Source organism: Theropithecus gelada, chromosome 4 (genome assembly GCF_003255815.1).
Source record: "Theropithecus gelada isolate Dixy chromosome 4, Tgel_1.0, whole genome shotgun sequence".
NCBI classification, from domain to species: domain Eukaryota; kingdom Metazoa; phylum Chordata; class Mammalia; order Primates; family Cercopithecidae; genus Theropithecus; species Theropithecus gelada.
Genome location: NC_037671.1, coordinates 71,088,515 through 71,106,324, shown reverse-complemented (window position 1 = coordinate 71,106,324; position 17,810 = coordinate 71,088,515). Strand labels below are relative to the sequence as shown.

At 34.5% G+C, this 17,810-nt stretch overlaps 1 protein-coding gene across 7 annotated transcripts in view; it reads right to left on the bottom strand.

Annotated features, from left to right (window-relative positions):
• RIMS1 (regulating synaptic membrane exocytosis 1) overlaps nt 1-17,810 on the bottom strand; it is a 491,301-nt gene that overhangs the window by 273,045 nt on the left and 200,446 nt on the right. For 6 of the 7 annotated variants that reach the window (XM_025382124.1, XM_025382126.1, XM_025382128.1 and 3 more), the window contains 2 exons: nt 12,921-13,134; nt 10,095-10,106 (listed from right to left, as the gene is read on the bottom strand). In XM_025382124.1, the coding sequence (XP_025237909.1) occupies nt 10,095-10,106; nt 12,921-13,134 (226 nt within the window). The remainder of the gene's footprint in view (nt 1-10,094; nt 10,107-12,920; nt 13,135-17,810) is intronic. The other variant, XM_025382125.1, reaches the window with a different exon arrangement.

Here is a 17,810-nt window from a genome sequence, read left to right as displayed (position 1 = left end):
GTCAGGAGATCGAGACCATCTCGGCTAACACAGTGAAACCCCGTCTCTACTAAAAAATACAAAAAACTAGCCGGGCGAGGTGGCGGGCACCTGTAGTCCCAGCTACTCGGGAGGCTGAGGCAGGAGAATGGCGTAAACCCGGGAGGCGGAGCTTGCAGTGAGCCGAGATCCGGCCACTGCACTCCAGCCTGGGCGACACAGCGAGACTCCGTCTCCAAAAAAAAAAAAAAAAGCAACTTTAATAAGACACTGCCAATTATCTATGTCTTTAAACATTTTTTTTCTTTTATCTTGAATACAAAGAAACATTAAAGACATCCAAAACAGACTCATCAAAATTACTTTGCTTTTTAAAGAATAGTTTTGAGGTGGAAACATAAGAAGTGCTAATATACAATTTCTTTATTTTAGACACTCCCTATTACCTTTTATATACCATATCCACAAATTAATCTTATGATCACAACTTTTACTCTTCACTAAAAACTGAAACTTTAGTTTTAAAATTTCAAAGAGAGAGGAAAAATCGGATCAAATATAGAGAGGGAAAAATGAGATACATTTACTTGTAGTTAACCCACAGTGAGGACAGGAGGATAATCTTTTGTTTCCTCAATCTCCATGAAAAGAGAGAACTTTAAATAAAAAATAAGAGAACATATGATCCTGGTACATAATAGAAATGAAATACTAAGTTAGGTGACAGTATTGTTTTGTTTCTTAAAATAGTTCAGTGGTGATGATGTGGTCAAAGAATAACAATTAAAAACAATGGAACTGGGCAAGGCCCAGTGGCTCACAACTGAAATCCTAGTGCTTTGGGAGGCAGAGGCAGGAGCCCACAATTCCAAACCAGCCTGGGCAACATGGTAAAACCCTAGTCTCCACACACACATGCACACAAAATTAGCCAAGTGTGGTGGTGGGCACCTGTAGTCCCAGCTGCAGGAAGCCAAGATGGCCTCAGCCACGTCAGTCTCAGCTACAGGAGATTCACTTCAGTCCCAGTTAGAGAAGGTTGAGGTAGGATGACAGCCTGAGCCCAGGGAAGTCAAGGCTGCAGTGAGCCCTGCAACAGAATGAGACCCTGTCTGAAAAAAAACAAAACAAAACCAAAAACAAACAAACAAACAAACAAACAAAAAACAGAATGGAACTGGGCTGATACGAGCAAATGCTAAGGCTGTTGTGGAATCTCTGATATAAACACCACGGGAATTAGGCCTTGTGATCAATCTAGTGTTTGAGAAAGACATGCCTAATAAACATTAGTTTCTAAGAATGATTTACTGCAACTACACTATTAACATTTAATATACATATAATATGTCAGAATTGAAATGAACCTATTTCTTCTCTCATTTAATTATGGCCAGCCAGTTTTCCCAGCACCATTTATTAAATAGGGAATCCTTTCCCCATTTCTTGTTTTTGTCAGTTTTGTCAAAGATCAGATGGTTGTAGATGTGTGGTATTATTTCTGAGGGCTCTTTTCTGTTCCATTGGTATATATCTCTGTTTTGGTACCAGTACCATGCTGTTTTGGTTACTGTAGCCTTGTAACATAGTTTGAAGTCAGGCAGCATTATGCCTCCAGCTTTGTTCTTTTGGCTTAGGATTGTCTTGGCAATGCAGGCTCTTTTTTGATTCCATAAGTTGCTTATCAGCTTAAGGAGATTTTGGGCTGAGATGACGGGCTTTTCTAAATATACAATCAAGTCATCTGCAAACAGGGACAATTTGACTTCCTCTTTTCTTAACTGAATACCCTTTATTTCTTTCTCCTGCCTGATTGTCCTGGCCGGAACTTCCAACACTATGTCAGACTAACAGCAGATCTCTCAGCAGAAACTCTATAAGCCAGAAGAGAGTGGGGGCCGATATTCAACATTCTTAAAGAAAAGAATTTTCAACCCAGAATTTCATATCCAGCCAAACTAAGTTTCATAAGTGAAGGATAAATAAAATCCTTTACAGACAAGCAAATTTTGAGAGATTTTGTCACCACCAGGCCTGCCCTACAAGAACTCCTGAAGGAAGCACTAAACATGGAAAGGAACAACAGGTACCAGCCACTGCAAAAGCATGACAAAATGTAAAGACCATCTATGCTAGGAAGAAACTGCATTAACTAATGAGAAAAATAACCAGCTAACATCGTAATGACAGGATCAAATTCACACATAAAAATATTACCCTTAAATGTAAATGGACTAAATGCTCCAATTAAAAGACACAGACTGGCAAATTGGATAAAGAGTCAAGACCCATCAGTGTGCTTTATTCAGGAGACCCATCTCATGTGCAGAGACACACATAGGCTCAAAATAAAGGGATGGAGGAAGATCTACCAAGCAAATGGAAAACAAAAAAAGGCAGGGGTTGCAATCCTAGTCTCTGATGAAACAGACTATAAACCAACAAAGATCAAAAGAAACAAAGAAGGCCATTACGTAATGGTAAAGGGATCACCTCAACAAGAAGAGTTAACTATCCTAAATATATATGCACCCAATACAGGAGCACCCAGGCTCATAAAGCAAGTCCTTAGAGACTTACAAAGAGACTTAGACTCCCACACAACAATAATGGGAGACTTTAACACCCCACTGTCAACATTAGACAGATCAACGAGACAGAAAGTTAACAAGGATATCCAGGAATTGAACTCAGCTCTGCACCAAGTGGACCTAATAGACATACAGAACTCTCCACCCCAAATCAACAGAATACACATTCTTCTCAGCACCACATCACACTTATTCCAAAACTGACCACATAGTTGGAAGTAAAGCACTCCTCAACAAATGTAAAAGAACAGAAATTGTAACAAACTGTCTCTCAGACCACAGTGCAATCAAACTAGAACTCAGGATTAAGAAACTCACTCAAAATCACTCAACTACATGGAAACTGAAGAACCTGCTCCTGAATGACTACTGGGTACGTAACAAAATGAAGGCAGAAATAAAGATGTTCTTTGAAACCAATGAGAATGAAGACACAACATACCAGAATCTCTGGGACACATTTAAAGCAGTGAGTAGAGGGATATATTTTTTATGGGGAACAATCATACACTAGTCTGACACATAATTTAACAAAGTCATTGTAAAAAGTAATACAAGTTTTATTTTTATTTATTTATTTATTTTTTGAGGTGGAGTCTCGCTCTGTTGCCCAGGCTGGAGTGCAGTGGTGCAATCTAGGCTCACTGCAAGCTCCACCTCCCGGGTTCACACCATTCTCCTGCCTCAGCCTCCCCAGCAGCTGGGACTACAGGCACCCACCATGCCCAGCTAATTTTTGTATTTTCAGTAGAGACGGGGTTTCACCGTCTTAGCCAGGATGGTCTCGATCTCCTGACCCTGTGATCCGCCCACCTCGGCCTCCCAAAGTGCTGGGATTACAGGCGTGAGCCACTGTGCCCGGCCGTAATGCAAGTTTTAACCATGTCTAAAATTAAAATAAACAAACAAACAATAAAAACAGCAACAAACAAAACAAGAAAAATCCCAACTACCGATCTGAGGCTTGACTTACTGCCCTACCTAGAAACTTCTCTGATACTGTCCGTTAAGTGCATCTTCTCCTTGTGATTGTCATTCCTGTTTTAGCTTGTGTTGAAAAACATTATAACTGCACATTGGCTCAATGACTGACATTGTTGGTCTTCTGTGTTTCTATGTAGTTTAAAAGACATGGACATTTTCAAATTCCGTAGAAGTAGTTGAAGAGTCATGAGGCATATTATTTTCTCCATGAAAGATTTAGTTTTCTACTCTTTCCCATATAATTTGCTGTAACAGCACTTTATTGGTCAATGAAAATACTTGATTGATTTTTATAAAAATTAAGTCTTTTATAATAAAGATGTTCATAAATTAAATGCACAAAATTATTTTTCCACAATTATAAAGTGATTCAAATGGCTTACTTTCTGAAAACAAAACATTTGCTGTTGAAGCTTATGTATGAAAAAACTATTGCATATATACATATACATACAAAAACAAAATAAATTGGCCAATGAATAAATGTATTTGTTAAATGCCTTAGTAAGGCCATAAATAAAAACAAGGATTTTTTAAGATCTACATATCTAATTTCAAGTTATGATTACAAGATTTAGAACATATTTTTAAAGTTTTTAAAGTAAGTGCAAAACTAATAAATTTAGAACATATTTTCCCATATTTGAAAAATATCTTCAAAACTGCTTTAATAAATAGAATATGAGGAAGAGTCATAGTCTAGTAGGTTTGTGGCTTAAAAGCCAATCGGCACAAGATGCTTTTGGCACTAAAAGGTTTGGTGGGGTGTTGGCTGAATTACTAGACAGTTGTCATCCCGAACACTAAGGGGAAATTTGAGGGGATTCTATTTATTCCTTAATACAACATTCCATAAAATTATTATGCATCAATATAGCATTATAGTTATACGATAAGTATACATATGCATATAGATACACATTTTAAGCTGAATTTATTAAATAATAAACTTACAAAAGAAAGTGTTTATCTATGTTGTGTATTAACCATTTAACCTAATGTAATCTTAATAAAATTAAATTAAAAGTCCCTGAATGAATGAATAAATGAATGAGTTCATGTAACCCAAGGAATAGACTTTACTCTTAATTATAATAATTAATATTAGTGGTTGCTTGATTAAACAAATGTAAGCTTAGTGATGAAATGCAATTGAATTTTCTTGAATACAAATAACTTATATTAAAATGAACAGAAAGAGAGCATCTTGGCATGAATTACCAGGCAAAATGCATTTATTGAAAATAATGAGATAGTAATTTTGAAATAAAAATAATTATATATGAGACTACTGATGACAGCAAGCCAACAAATGAATAAATAAATGAATTAAAAAATGAATAAAAAGGCTGGTGTGGTGGCTCACACTTGTAATTCCAGTACTTTGGGAGGCCAAAGCAGGAGTATCACTTGAGCCCAGGAGTTTGAGACCAGCATGGGCAACACAGGAAGTCCCTATAACTACAAAACTTTAAAAAAGTTTTTTAAAAAATTAGCCAGGCACACCTGTGGTCCTAGCTGTTCAGAAGGCTGAGGTGAAAAGACGGTTTGAGCCTGGGAGGTTTAGGTTGCCATGAACTGTGATTATGCCATGGCACTCTAGTCTGCGTGATAGAGTGAGACCCTTTCTCAACTCAATAAATAAATAAGTGCATGGATGAATTAACACAAAACTATGAAAAGTCTATTTGTGTAGCTCCAGACTGGTAATGTAAGGACCTCTGCAGATCCTTCTTCCCAGCAAAACAACTATAACTAATAAAAATTATTTTTTTTTTAAAAAAACAGCCATTTAAAGTATCTGAAAATTGTCTGAAGTGTATACAGCAAATGTAGAAACATTTATTCAAGAAACTCTACTAAATTTTTATAAGAACACCAAGAGACTTGAGCCACAACCAGCTTCCTTTCTTCTCTGCTCCATGCTCAAGATGGAAATTATATTCTTGGTAGGTACAGCCAAGTGCATGGGCTCTCTCTCTCTCCCCAGTTCTCAAAGACTACAGTATCAGTCCCAGAATGAGCAGCTACCAACATTTCTTATCCCCACTTCCAGCTCTATGGTTCAGAAGCTCCATTATAGGTAACTGCAGTGGAGTGGTCAGGGGCTCCCTGCCCATGAAATCTGTTGGATGGCAGGTATGAGGCATATAATGAAAGTTGGGTGGCAGATGACAGAAAATCTGGTTGTCAGTATTTATGTGCCTCTGTTTGAATGCTACTGAAAACTCACTAGAGAAAATACATTATGCACCATGAAAGAATAGCCTTTTAAAGTAGGCACTTAAGTTTCACTGTTAATCTTGGACCTACGGCTGAGAGGTAAAACTGAAACTGCTAGTTCTCTTTGTGAGCTTAAAAATTAGTCATTTCAACTGGTCATAAAAATCTCTTACTTTTCATCCTAGGGATAGTTAGTCCAGACAGACAGATATTAAATTCCAAGTTACCTTAAATTTCAGAGTTCCTGTTCAGATTGACTTATACATATTAATAAGTACCTATATAATTCTAATTTAGAGAAATAAAGAATCCCCAGAGAAGAAAACACCGAATTTCTAATACTTTGACTATGTCTTTAAAAATCTCATTCTCAAGAAATTAGTAACCTAGAAGCATTTTTATGTATTAACAAAAGTTCACACAAACCAAATCATGGGAGATATCAAACAAGTTTGATAATTTTGGCTAAAAGAAGTTTTATGATAACCATAATGAGATACTACTTCATTTCCATGCAGTATGATGGCTCCTAATCAAAAAGACAGTAACAAACATTGACAAACATGGAGAAATTGAAACCCCCATTTACTGCTATGCAGCTGCTTCGGGAAAATTTGGCAGTTTCGCAAAAGGATAAACATAGAGTTTTCATGTGACCCAGTAACTCCACTCCTAGATACATAAACATAAGATTGGACAATGTATGTTCACCAAAATATCAAGAATTTTGTCCATAGTCCTTAGCTTTGTGGAAGTTGTTTCTACCATAGCCCTTTCCTTATACTAGAAAAGGCTACTTTTCTATACCCTTGAGCAGCTCCCATAGTCCTACTGTGAATCCTTATTTAATACTGATTTGAAAAATTATAATTTATTGAAACAGATGTTATAACTGTACTAAAAGATGATGCAGGATGGTACAAAACCAAGACTAACCAGGACTTTGATAATATGCAATAATACACAATATGCAATAATCATATGAAGTTTAAAGAATAGTAATGCTGAATGCAAGATGTTAAAACAGGCTAGCAAATCTCAAAAACAGGCTAGCAAATTTCAAAAATAGATTTGTAATAAAAAATTCACAGCTTTCTGAATTATCTTCCATAAAAGTTTCTGCAATGTGATGTTTTATTCCTCTCTAGGATAAGCTCAGCAAAACCAGACAACTTGTGAAATTTAATCACCCAAACTGCCAAATGAGAGTTCTCTAGATATATTCTAAACTTTTCTTATTGATATATTTATCTATATTTATAAACTTTCTATACAGACTTATGTTATTTTTCTGGGAAGAATTTCAAAGAGAACTTTTGTCAGAGAAATCTATCAAAACTTTCAGATGAAAAGAAGAAAACATAAAAGTGGGTCCAGGCAAACTCTTACAATAACTTTTTCAAAAGATTGAAGGTTGTAAATTAGAATCATATGCTTCATCATGCCAAGAGCTAAATATGGATAACTCTGAGAAGACTTTTCATAATAAGAATAAATATTTAATGCAATCATGCAAATCATTTTTAAAATGGTTATTATGCTTTGTTGCCTTTAATGCTAGCCAGAGAAAAAACAAATCATCACTTTGGTATTTAAAGAGTTGAGTCTGAGAGTAATGTTTTTTAAGCTGTTAAGAATCAACCGTCCCACAGACATCACCTTATAATACAGCCAGCTTCAAATTCAGTTGGCACTGTACCATTCAAGCCAACATCCTGTCCCATCCAAGCCAATTCCCACCTTTTATAAGTCTTTCTATAAAATCATATTTATTTACTAACTTATCATTTAGTATGATGTCTTAAACATCAATGGATAGTTATGAAAAACTAGTTGAAAAATTTTAACTTTGTCAATTTAGTGCCTTGTTATTACTTTGATATAAAAATTATTTTGTATATGTGATACTTAAAAGGTAGGTATGTTCAACTTTCATATTTTGAAAGAATAAGAAAATAGTAAGATTCTGTTTTTCAGAGTAATGCTAACATTTATTGTAGAATAATCTTAACTTATAAAACCTGACACTTTCTTTCTGAAAATATAGATTAACTAGAAACATAGCAAGTTCATTTTAGTTGCTATAGTCATCAACAAATCGTCCCTACTAAAAAAAAATAGTGATGAAAATTTATGGGAAATCCCCAAGGAATTAAATTTGCAGGACTCAATTCAGTTGGCTTAGCAGCAGCAAAGTGTTAAATATTATCAAGAGAGCTATCTAAATTCAATCCTCTGCCACCAAATAGTAAAACAAAGATAAAAGTAGTTTAAACAGGCTATGGGAAATTTTACAGTATTGCTATATATTTAGGCTTCAAGGAGGGCTTTTAATGAAGTAAAAAATATAATCATAATTTTGCCAATGAGAGTATGTACTTGACAACATCATTTTCTTTTATCAACCATTACATATGTCCATTACAAAGTCATTCTTTATGACAGCAATTTTCTTTACAAGTAAACACAAAATCTTCCAAATTATTATTAGATATGATTTAGGCTGAGGATGAAGTTTTAAAATAAAATATTGCTGATATGGAAAATATGACAATACTTTTGCTGGACTTAACAAAGGAAATATTTATAAATTAGCTATTCTTAGGACTTCATATCACATACTCCTTTATTTTAATCACAGCTCTTCACCAATTTAACAGATCAAGTAGAATTTATTATTATTATATTGATCAAGATGAAGATTACCTTTAGAAAAGTTTTATTCACCCTTATCTCTCTTCTCTTTCCACCCATGCCAACACCACACACATATAAATTATGATTTCTCTACTAAAAAATAAAAGAGATCAGAGGAATAGGGAAAGAACCGGCAACGAAATATTTCATTTAATAGTCAGTTATGCTCTTTAACATAGCTAAGACAAAATGTGGCTTCAGTTTCCCTTGGCTAGAAAGGTCATTCATTGAACTCCTTCAATAGGCTAAAATGGTTTTTAAAGAAATTATGACAGAGTACTTAAAAATAAAGTGATAGATGTATGCATTCTAACCAAAGTGAAGAAAATAATTGAAAGTGATTATATTTTACAGGTCTTTCCACTCTATTTTTAGTCTGAGTCTACAAAACCCACCTGTATTCTCATTACACTATAATCATAACAAGCACAAATAACCTACCATTATGGGAAGTGCTGTCAAAGGGATAGTGAGTTTGGCCAGCCCTACAGGAGAGCAGTTTAAATTTCATCACCAAATCTGCCTAAATGTCAGCATTATTTACTTACACTTTTAGTCTTTAAAAGGAACTTAAAATTACCCACGTTTGACTGTGGACTCATCCAAAGTAATAATATTGATAAAATTGGCATTACAATAATATCCCCTAAAATTATCCCACATACAATCAATGGCACAGGCAAAAATAAGTAGCAAAAATAGATTACCCTATATGATTTTTCAACTCTATTTCTTTTTCATAGAAAAAATTGATGAGTATATACTAGCATAAGTTTAAAAACACAGATTAATGTTCAATTTAATGTCATGCTTGCTAATTATGCACTGCAGGGTATCACATAAGCTATACAATTTTTGAACAAAGGCAGCTCAGTTGATATATTGAACCTGAAATACTCATTGTCTCAGTCTCATATTCGTAGATTAATGAGCTGTGAGGAAGTTGTAATTTACAACAAATGAAGGTGTATAGTATGTATACCAAGGAAAGGCTGACTGAAGAGTCTACTTGGAGCCTATCTTCCCAGGCACAAACAGCCTCTGTGGTTTCTACAGCTGATAAGAGTTAAAAGTGACCTTTTACTCTCCTAACAAGTTATTCATATGCACAGGAGAGAAGAAAAAGGCAAAATGTGGTTCAATATGACAACTCTGCTACTTGTGTTCTATAGAAAAACGATTATACTTTGGCCTCTTTACTTGCATTTGATCTATTCCCTCTACTAAGTGCTTTCCATTCCTTCCACAATAAAGTTTCAAATCACCTGCCTTTGCATGCTGAAAATGGTAGAGCCCATTAGAATTTATTGTTTCTGAAAGTAGTTGGAATAATCATCAAAACTCAGAGTTAAGCAGATAAATGAGCTTGCAATGATATAAATTATATTAAAATTTCACTGTCATCATGAACTCAAACTATCCAGACTTCATCTATTAATAGCAAACTCTGTAATAGTCTTAAATGTTCATTTTTTTTTCATGAGAACTGGAAATGAGCTCTTCCTAGTATATAATTTCTTTGTGAAATATAGTTATTCACAACACTAGGTGCAACATTCACTTAATAAAGTTCACAACAATACAAGAACAAATATTAGAAAAGAAAGTATGGATTCTAACCACTTTGTCCTCCTTTGGGAAAGCATCCAAGGAAGCAGGGTAGAGAAAGAAGAAAAAGAAGAGAAAAACAAAATTGAGCCATGTATTAATAAATTGGCTTTAAGAAAACAATTATGTGTTTCTTCAAAGTACTAAAGCACAACAATTTTGAAAAGTAAATGTTTACTCTCCCTAAAAATTAGTCATTGTTCAATCCTTCATTGAAAATGCCCATATTATGGGTCCTGCTATACGTTAGATATGAGTTAGGCAGAATAATTTCCTAAAATTTTAGAACTTGGATTAGTAAATCTAGATTTAAAATATTCTTCATAAAGAAGGTTAATTCACTACCACATGTAGTCTACCTATTATTGAAAAATATTTTATTAAAATGCATAAAATTGTATGAATAATTTTGTCAAATTATTGTTAAAATATTGAGAGTCATAACTTGGGAAAATCTAGGAATGAGAAATGTTTGTAATAAATAAAAATGGGAAGAGAAATATGCTAACTATTTTGACTATAAACTATTCCACCGGCAATACTTATTTGTGCTACACATTTCAACATTTATGTTATAGAAAAAAAACAACTGTATACAATGTTTTTGTCTTGTGTTCCAATTGACATATCTTAAGATGTGTGCTTTCTTTTATTTTGTTCCTTTAAATATTTTTTCGAAGATTGGTTGGGTTTAGTAAAGATGAACTACACTAGGCCTGAGTGTCCTCTCCAAAGCGTAAGTACCTCCTAGCTCAATTTTCTTTAAACACCCTCTCCTTTTTAAGACCTGATGACTTTAATATATCAATCATTAACTGTATTTCTATTGACTTGTCTCAAACCTCTAATGGGAAGTTAAAAGCATTTAACAGTTGTGGGTGCTTAGCCAGCACTAGCACTCAGCTGATCTGCACCTCATTGTTCACTGCCAGCATCTTTTCAGACTGAACAGTGTCCTCACCACATGGGTTGTTAAATATTTTGATGTTGCCTCCAAGTTTTACCTGTAAGAATGTATTTCAAAATAGTGTATTAAAGAGCACTATAGAAGGGGAAGTTAACAAATAGATCTTACATACTTTCTATGTGCCAGATACAACCTTACTACCCAAGCTTATTTTAGAAAGCCTGTAAGGTGGCATATGAGGATGGCTTATAACAAATCACTATTAGGAGAGGAAAATAAAACTTATGCAGTCGTAAGAATGGGACCCTAAAGAAAGATTAAATATACATATCATAAAGATCTAGATTTTAATTATTTTTATTAAAATTTCATAACCATACAAGGTAAATATTACTATCTAGTTTTCATAGTAAAGAAACTGTTCAGAGAAGTTCATTATCTTCCTAAAGCCACAGAAATAGTAACAGTCTCGTCTTAAAGTATAAGATATATCGATCAGCCAGGCACAATGGCTCACACCTGTAATCCCAGCCCTTTGGGAGGCCAAGACAGGCGCATCACCTGAGGTCAGGAGTTCAAAACCAGCCTGGTCAACATGGTGAAACTCTGTGTCTACTAAAAATACAAAAATTAGCCAGGTGTGGTGGCGGGCACCTGTAATCCCAGCTACTCGGGAGGCTGAGGTGGGAGAATCACTTCAATCCGGGAGGTGGAGTTTACAGTGAGCCGAGCACCACTGCACTCCAGCCTGGGTGACAGAGCAAGACTCTGTCTCAAGAAAAAAAAAAATAAATAGATAGATAGATAGATAGATAGATAGATAGATAGATAGATAGATAGATACATGATACTCAGTGTCTTAAGTCCAGTGGAATAAATTTTAGAATATCTGACTTATAACTCAACTAGACTACTAAAGAATATAATGTTTATTGGGAGATTTGTTTTAAATTTAACTGTAATATGCAAATTAGAGAAATATCAAAAGGGCTTAAAGATTTCATGTTATTTTTAAACATGACCTTGTATTATATTATAATCTATTAATGATTAGATAATATGACAAATTCTTTACAGAAACACTGGGAATTCATTAGCTACATACTTGTAACTGTTCTACATTAAGCTGCAGATCTCTATTAAGGAAAACTCAGATTTCCCTATAAATAATTATACTGTACTATTTTAGAGAATATGATAAAGTATAACATTAAAATGTATTCTAAACTAAATATTTATTAGAATTACTCTAGTATTTCATAAATAATAATATTGGTTCCTACCATATTAGCATCTTAATGCTTCAAAAATTGCATTTATTTAAAGTACTGGCATAAGAGGAGTAGCTCTTTTTTAAGCCAAATAAGGAAACATCATCAGGTGAGAATATATCTTATAGGGAAGAAAATGAGAAGTGCAAATCTCAATCATCTTTAAATATCTAAATAATTTCCATGAAATAAGCTTGGAACATGTCAGTAAATCTGAATTTACTCTCATAGAGGCTAATCATTGCCAGTTACTTTGCATTTCACGTGCATTCAATCTGAACACTAATGTTACAGAAATCAAAAGTAATTAGCTTTTTAAAAAGAATTGGTCATAACTTTCAAGAGTTTTATAATTCATGATAACATTAAATCTACATTAACTGCATTTTTCAAAAACTAAATGCATTCTCACAGGTAATCTGTTGGTTTTGAATTGGAATCATTTATTAAGAAATACAGATAAAGTAACTTCTTTTTAGGAATTATTTTCATCAGCATTCCACTACCTTATTAAGGACATGAACAAAATGAGGGAGGTTAATTTTAATGTGTATGTTTATGCACATGTCTGCTTTCTAAGATGCATGTGTTCTCATGTTTGGAAGGCATAATAGTTTTTATCCACATTCACAACGCCCCTTATGTTCATGGAATACTCACGTTGTTTGACCGTAGAGACACGCGGCCTCCACAGCGTGCACAGAACTTAGTGCGACAATAGGAGCAGAGATGACCGCACCCATCAGCAAACTTTGTTTTATGACAGATTCCACAAGTTGGAGCATCGTCTTTGTGCTCGCCCTGGTAACGCCGTGCTTCTTCCCCTATTTTTCTCACTTGTTCTTTATAGCTTTCAAACTGTTGATGCAATCTCCTAGGCAAAAGAGAAAATGGTAGCAAACTAAGTAAATGGTGGAAGACAAAACCAGAACAAACAAAACAAGGAATTTTTCTAACAAAAAGGAAGCATAGCTATTTGAACTAAAGCAAAACATACAAGCTATTTTCCCCACTAACCTTACCTTCAAAGGTAGGATATGTATTAGCATGATTCCATAATCCCAGTTTTGCTCATTAGCACTGAACTATGTGTATGTAGAATCTATATAAGCACTGTTTATCGCCAGCAGTGAAATTTGTGTAGCTATTCCCTGCCTCTGTTTCTTTTAGATTTTTCAAAATATTTCAACTGAGAGCTTAACACTTTACAACTACAGGCATGTGTGCATATAACTGAAACAAAAATTACACAAAATATTTAGCCTAAATACATACGATGTGCTCCAATATTTTCTATCCTATTCTAACTTTAATACTGAATATAATTCAAAAATAAGTTTGTCACAGTAAATTGATTCCATGACCCAGTATTTGAGCATGATGCATACTTTGAAAAATATTGTTTTAGACTATGTTGCTGGGCAATCTGTCTTCTGCAAAATAGATTCCTTTGCCCCCATTCCTGGAAGCTACTTACCTATTTGGCATCAAGTATCTAATTTAATACATTACACAGAATGTTAGCTTTTGCATTATATTTGAATGCAAATATAATGAGTTCCTAGTTCTTCCAGTTCACACTAAAAGTTCTAAATCTTACCTTGTAGACATGCAGATTTTTACATAGTCCAATTTTTCATTATTTTAACCAGGTAATATGTATGAAGCTTGCTAGCAACCACTCCTGATTAACTACCGTCTGTGGGGACAGCTAAAGTTGTCTTGGGAAACTTCCCATTAGAATGTTCACATTTAATGTGATTAAAGTCTCCTCCCATCACCATCAGTTCAAATTCCAATCTTAAATCTCTATAAATAGAACTGTTTGCTGTTCTGAATAGAACACAAGAACATCCAGTGAATCCCCCAGTGGAAGGATGTCTTGGTTTTGAAAATGAGAACTGAGAGTTGTCCTGAGCCTAGCCAATAGTTATTGGCTATTTTGCCAAAAGAGGGACTCCTGCTCAAATTCATCTGGGTATCTGAGCTAGTTTTCCAGACTTGAGTATTCCCTAGAACACAGAGTACATGGATGCTTTTGTTAATTCAGGCAGTTAGTCTGATGTTCTCAATCTAAGATAACTGTGAGGAACTGATACTCCCTGGAAATAGAATCAAATAAGTTAGGTCCAGGTACTGCAGTGTTTGAGGTATTGAGATTTCATTATATTTTCTTTTTAACCGTAATAGTTCTTAAGCAGAACTTCTGTGATTACCTTAAAAATTCTCAAATCCCTTTGCAGTTTTGCCAGCTGACACCTTTTCTATTTAATTCCAATAATTAAAGCAAACATACAGTGTAGTTTAGGATCTGAAATATTTCCCAATTAAAAGGCCAGCTAACTTCACTTTACAAAGGAATATATGTGTTATTTCATTTAATGAATGCAAGAATACCTGGTCAATTTATTGAAGAGTTATTTGATACGTTGATGTTTTTATATTTTAAGTATAAAAACTAGGGTCAAGTTAGTAGAAAACAAGTGTGGGCATTTGTTATTTCAAAAGTTATCATGTAAAATTGCAGTGACAATCTTACTTCTTCCACTAAAGAAAATAATTTTAAGGAAGGGCTGGACGCAGTGGCTCATGCCTGTAATCCCAGCACTTTGGGAGGCCGAGGCGGGCGGACCACGAGGTCAGGAGATTGAGACCATCCTGACTAACACGGTGAAACCCCGACTCTACTGAAAATACAAAATTTAGCCGGACGTGGTGGCGGGCGCGTGTAGTCCCAGCTACTTGGGTGGCTGAGGCAGGAGAATGGCGTGAACCCGGGAGGCTGAGCTTGCACTGAGCCGAGATCGTGCCACTGCACTCCAGCCTGGGTGACAGAGCGAGACTCCATCAAAAAAAAAAGAAAAAAAAAATTAAAATAAGAATAATAATAATAATTAAGGAATGGGAGCAAGGAAATATTTCTAACCAAGGAAACTCCAAGCATAGAGGGAGTACATAAATAAATACTTATTGTGAGAACTACCAAATCAAATCCATTTAAGTAAATATAAATGAGAAGGCGAAAACTAGGCTAAGGAAAGTTTCCCTATAAACTTATTCTAAAATATAGAACATGATGGAGTACGGGTGTTGGCAAACTTTTTGGAAAAAAAGGCAGATTGTAAATATTTTAGACTTTGAGGGTCACGTAGTTTCTTTTGCAACTGCTCATTTCTGCTGTAGCAGGAAAGTAGCCACAGATAGTATGTAAATGAATGAATGTAAATATGCTCCAGTGAAACTTTATTTACAAAAATAGATAGTAGTCCAGATTTTGCCCATAAAGCAGTTTGTCAATTCCAGATTAGTATGTGCTTTATGCTAAGATATAATGGCTTGAAAACCAAAGCCTCTGCGTGTTTTTAAATTCAAACATAAAGGAATTTTATATGACCCAATCAAAAGGGAACTTGTTTCAGGAAATCTTTGTACAATATATACATGCAGGGCACTGACCACTGAGAGAAAACCTTACTCTATTACAATCTCATAGCATTTCATCTGGGTCACTTATAGACCATTTAATATTTTTACTATGTTTTATTGCTATTTCTGTACTTAACACCTCTCTTCTATCAAACAGTAAACAATATTAGAAGTCCACAGTTTAGCAAACAGTTCAGACATATACTTCTCATATTTGCTGAATGGAAAATTTATACATATACGTATTACTTTTCTTAGTCTGTTTTGAGAAAAAAAATCCATACAATTTACAAACAAGTTCATACTGAGGACAAAATATCCTAATACACCCTACTTCACAAAACATTGAAAATTCTGGGTGTAATATTTAAAAATATAACTTTTAATGTACATTTGAGCTGGAGAGAAAGTATGCAAAATTCTCAAAGGACAAAAATGAAAGAGAAGCAGTAATTCAGAAAAGTAACATATCTCTGAAGCAGATGCTAGAAACATGTACTAGGTTCTGTGACCAAGAACTTCAGTTTTAACTCTTGTACAAGTGATTGAAAATAAAATTTTAGTTAGGTATTCACCAAAAATAATTGAAATAGAGTGCATGATATCCAAACCAGTAGCGGACAAAATATGGAATGAGAAAAAAGTCAACCCAAAGAAGATAAGAATTACAATAAATAAATACATAAACATAAACAAAGCAGAACAATTAATTATGACAGTATGAAATGGTAAAAAAAAAAAAATCTAACACATGAGGAATCACAAGTATTATACATTAAAAGAAGCATCATCAAAAGACAAAGATCATCACATTAGATTTTTAAAATCCAACTAAATGAAGTTCTGAAGCGATATACCCAAAACATAAAGGCACAGAATGTTTGAAATAAAAGGATAGAAAAAAGAGATCCCAGGGAATTATTAAGAAAAACAAACAGAAAAGCAAACAAACAAAAACTGGTATAGAACTTAAATTTAAAAGCATTACTACAGAGTGTAAACTTCTATTAAAAAGCATTGATTTTACTTTTTACACGACAATTATAAACTTAATTGCATATAACATATGTGTATCTATACAGTAGATTAAACTCACTTGTTAATCTTGTTGAGTTCTCTGTGTGTGTGTGTATATATGTATATACGTATATATACACATGCTTTTATACACACACACACACACACACACATATGCTTAACACATATCTAAACTTTTCCCAAACTCTAGGCTTCAAAAGTACTAAAATCATTTTATTTCTTAAGCTGGTGGAGGAGGGGTTACATGACGTAGGTTTTACTTTTTGTTTACACCTTACATATATGTTTTATAATACTGTTTTGTATGTATGAACAATTTAATATTAGAAAGAAAAAGATTCATTTCTAGCTCATCAAATAGCATTGAACAACAAATCAGGGCTATATAGAATTGAAGGTCTCCTGGCTGTGACAGGTGGGTAGGCAGCAACTGTTCCTTTTCTAGTTGGTCATGGCAAATGAGCTGGTTGGATGAGACTTCTCCACTGAGGTATGACAGTGAGATCTCTAGCTTCTCACTTTCTCCATGGGGGATCTTGGAGTAGGTCCTAAGGAAGACAGCCACCAGGGGACAGTGTTCTTCTCCCAGAGGGACATACCTAAGTGACCTGGGGCAGCTTTTCACCAAGTGCTTCCTCCCAAAGTTCATGAGGCCATTCACACAGTCATCACTCCAAACTCTACAAGGAATCACATCCTTCTGAATGCTGGCCCTTGGTGAACTTTACCCATCTATGCCTTCCTCTCATGTGCTTTAGAAATTTAGAAATTCCTTTTTCGTTTTCCGCAGCAGTCCTTGTTTAAACTACTAGTATAGACATCCCAGTAGGGAGTATAATGAGAGAAGAAAGAGATTGCTTTTTCTCTTAATCTTCAAATATTTTTTCTTTCTGGGTTTTTTCCTTTACTTACAGATAAGATTCCCTTATTCTGCTCTGGAAGAAAAAGCCCAACTTAGGTCCCTGTCAATTTCTCCAACTTATTTCCTGGGATGCTCCTTATTTTACCTGCAGACATTATGGAAGGAAGGAAGGAAGGAAGGAAGGAAGGAAGGAAGGAAGGAAGGAAGGAAGGAAGGAAGGAAGG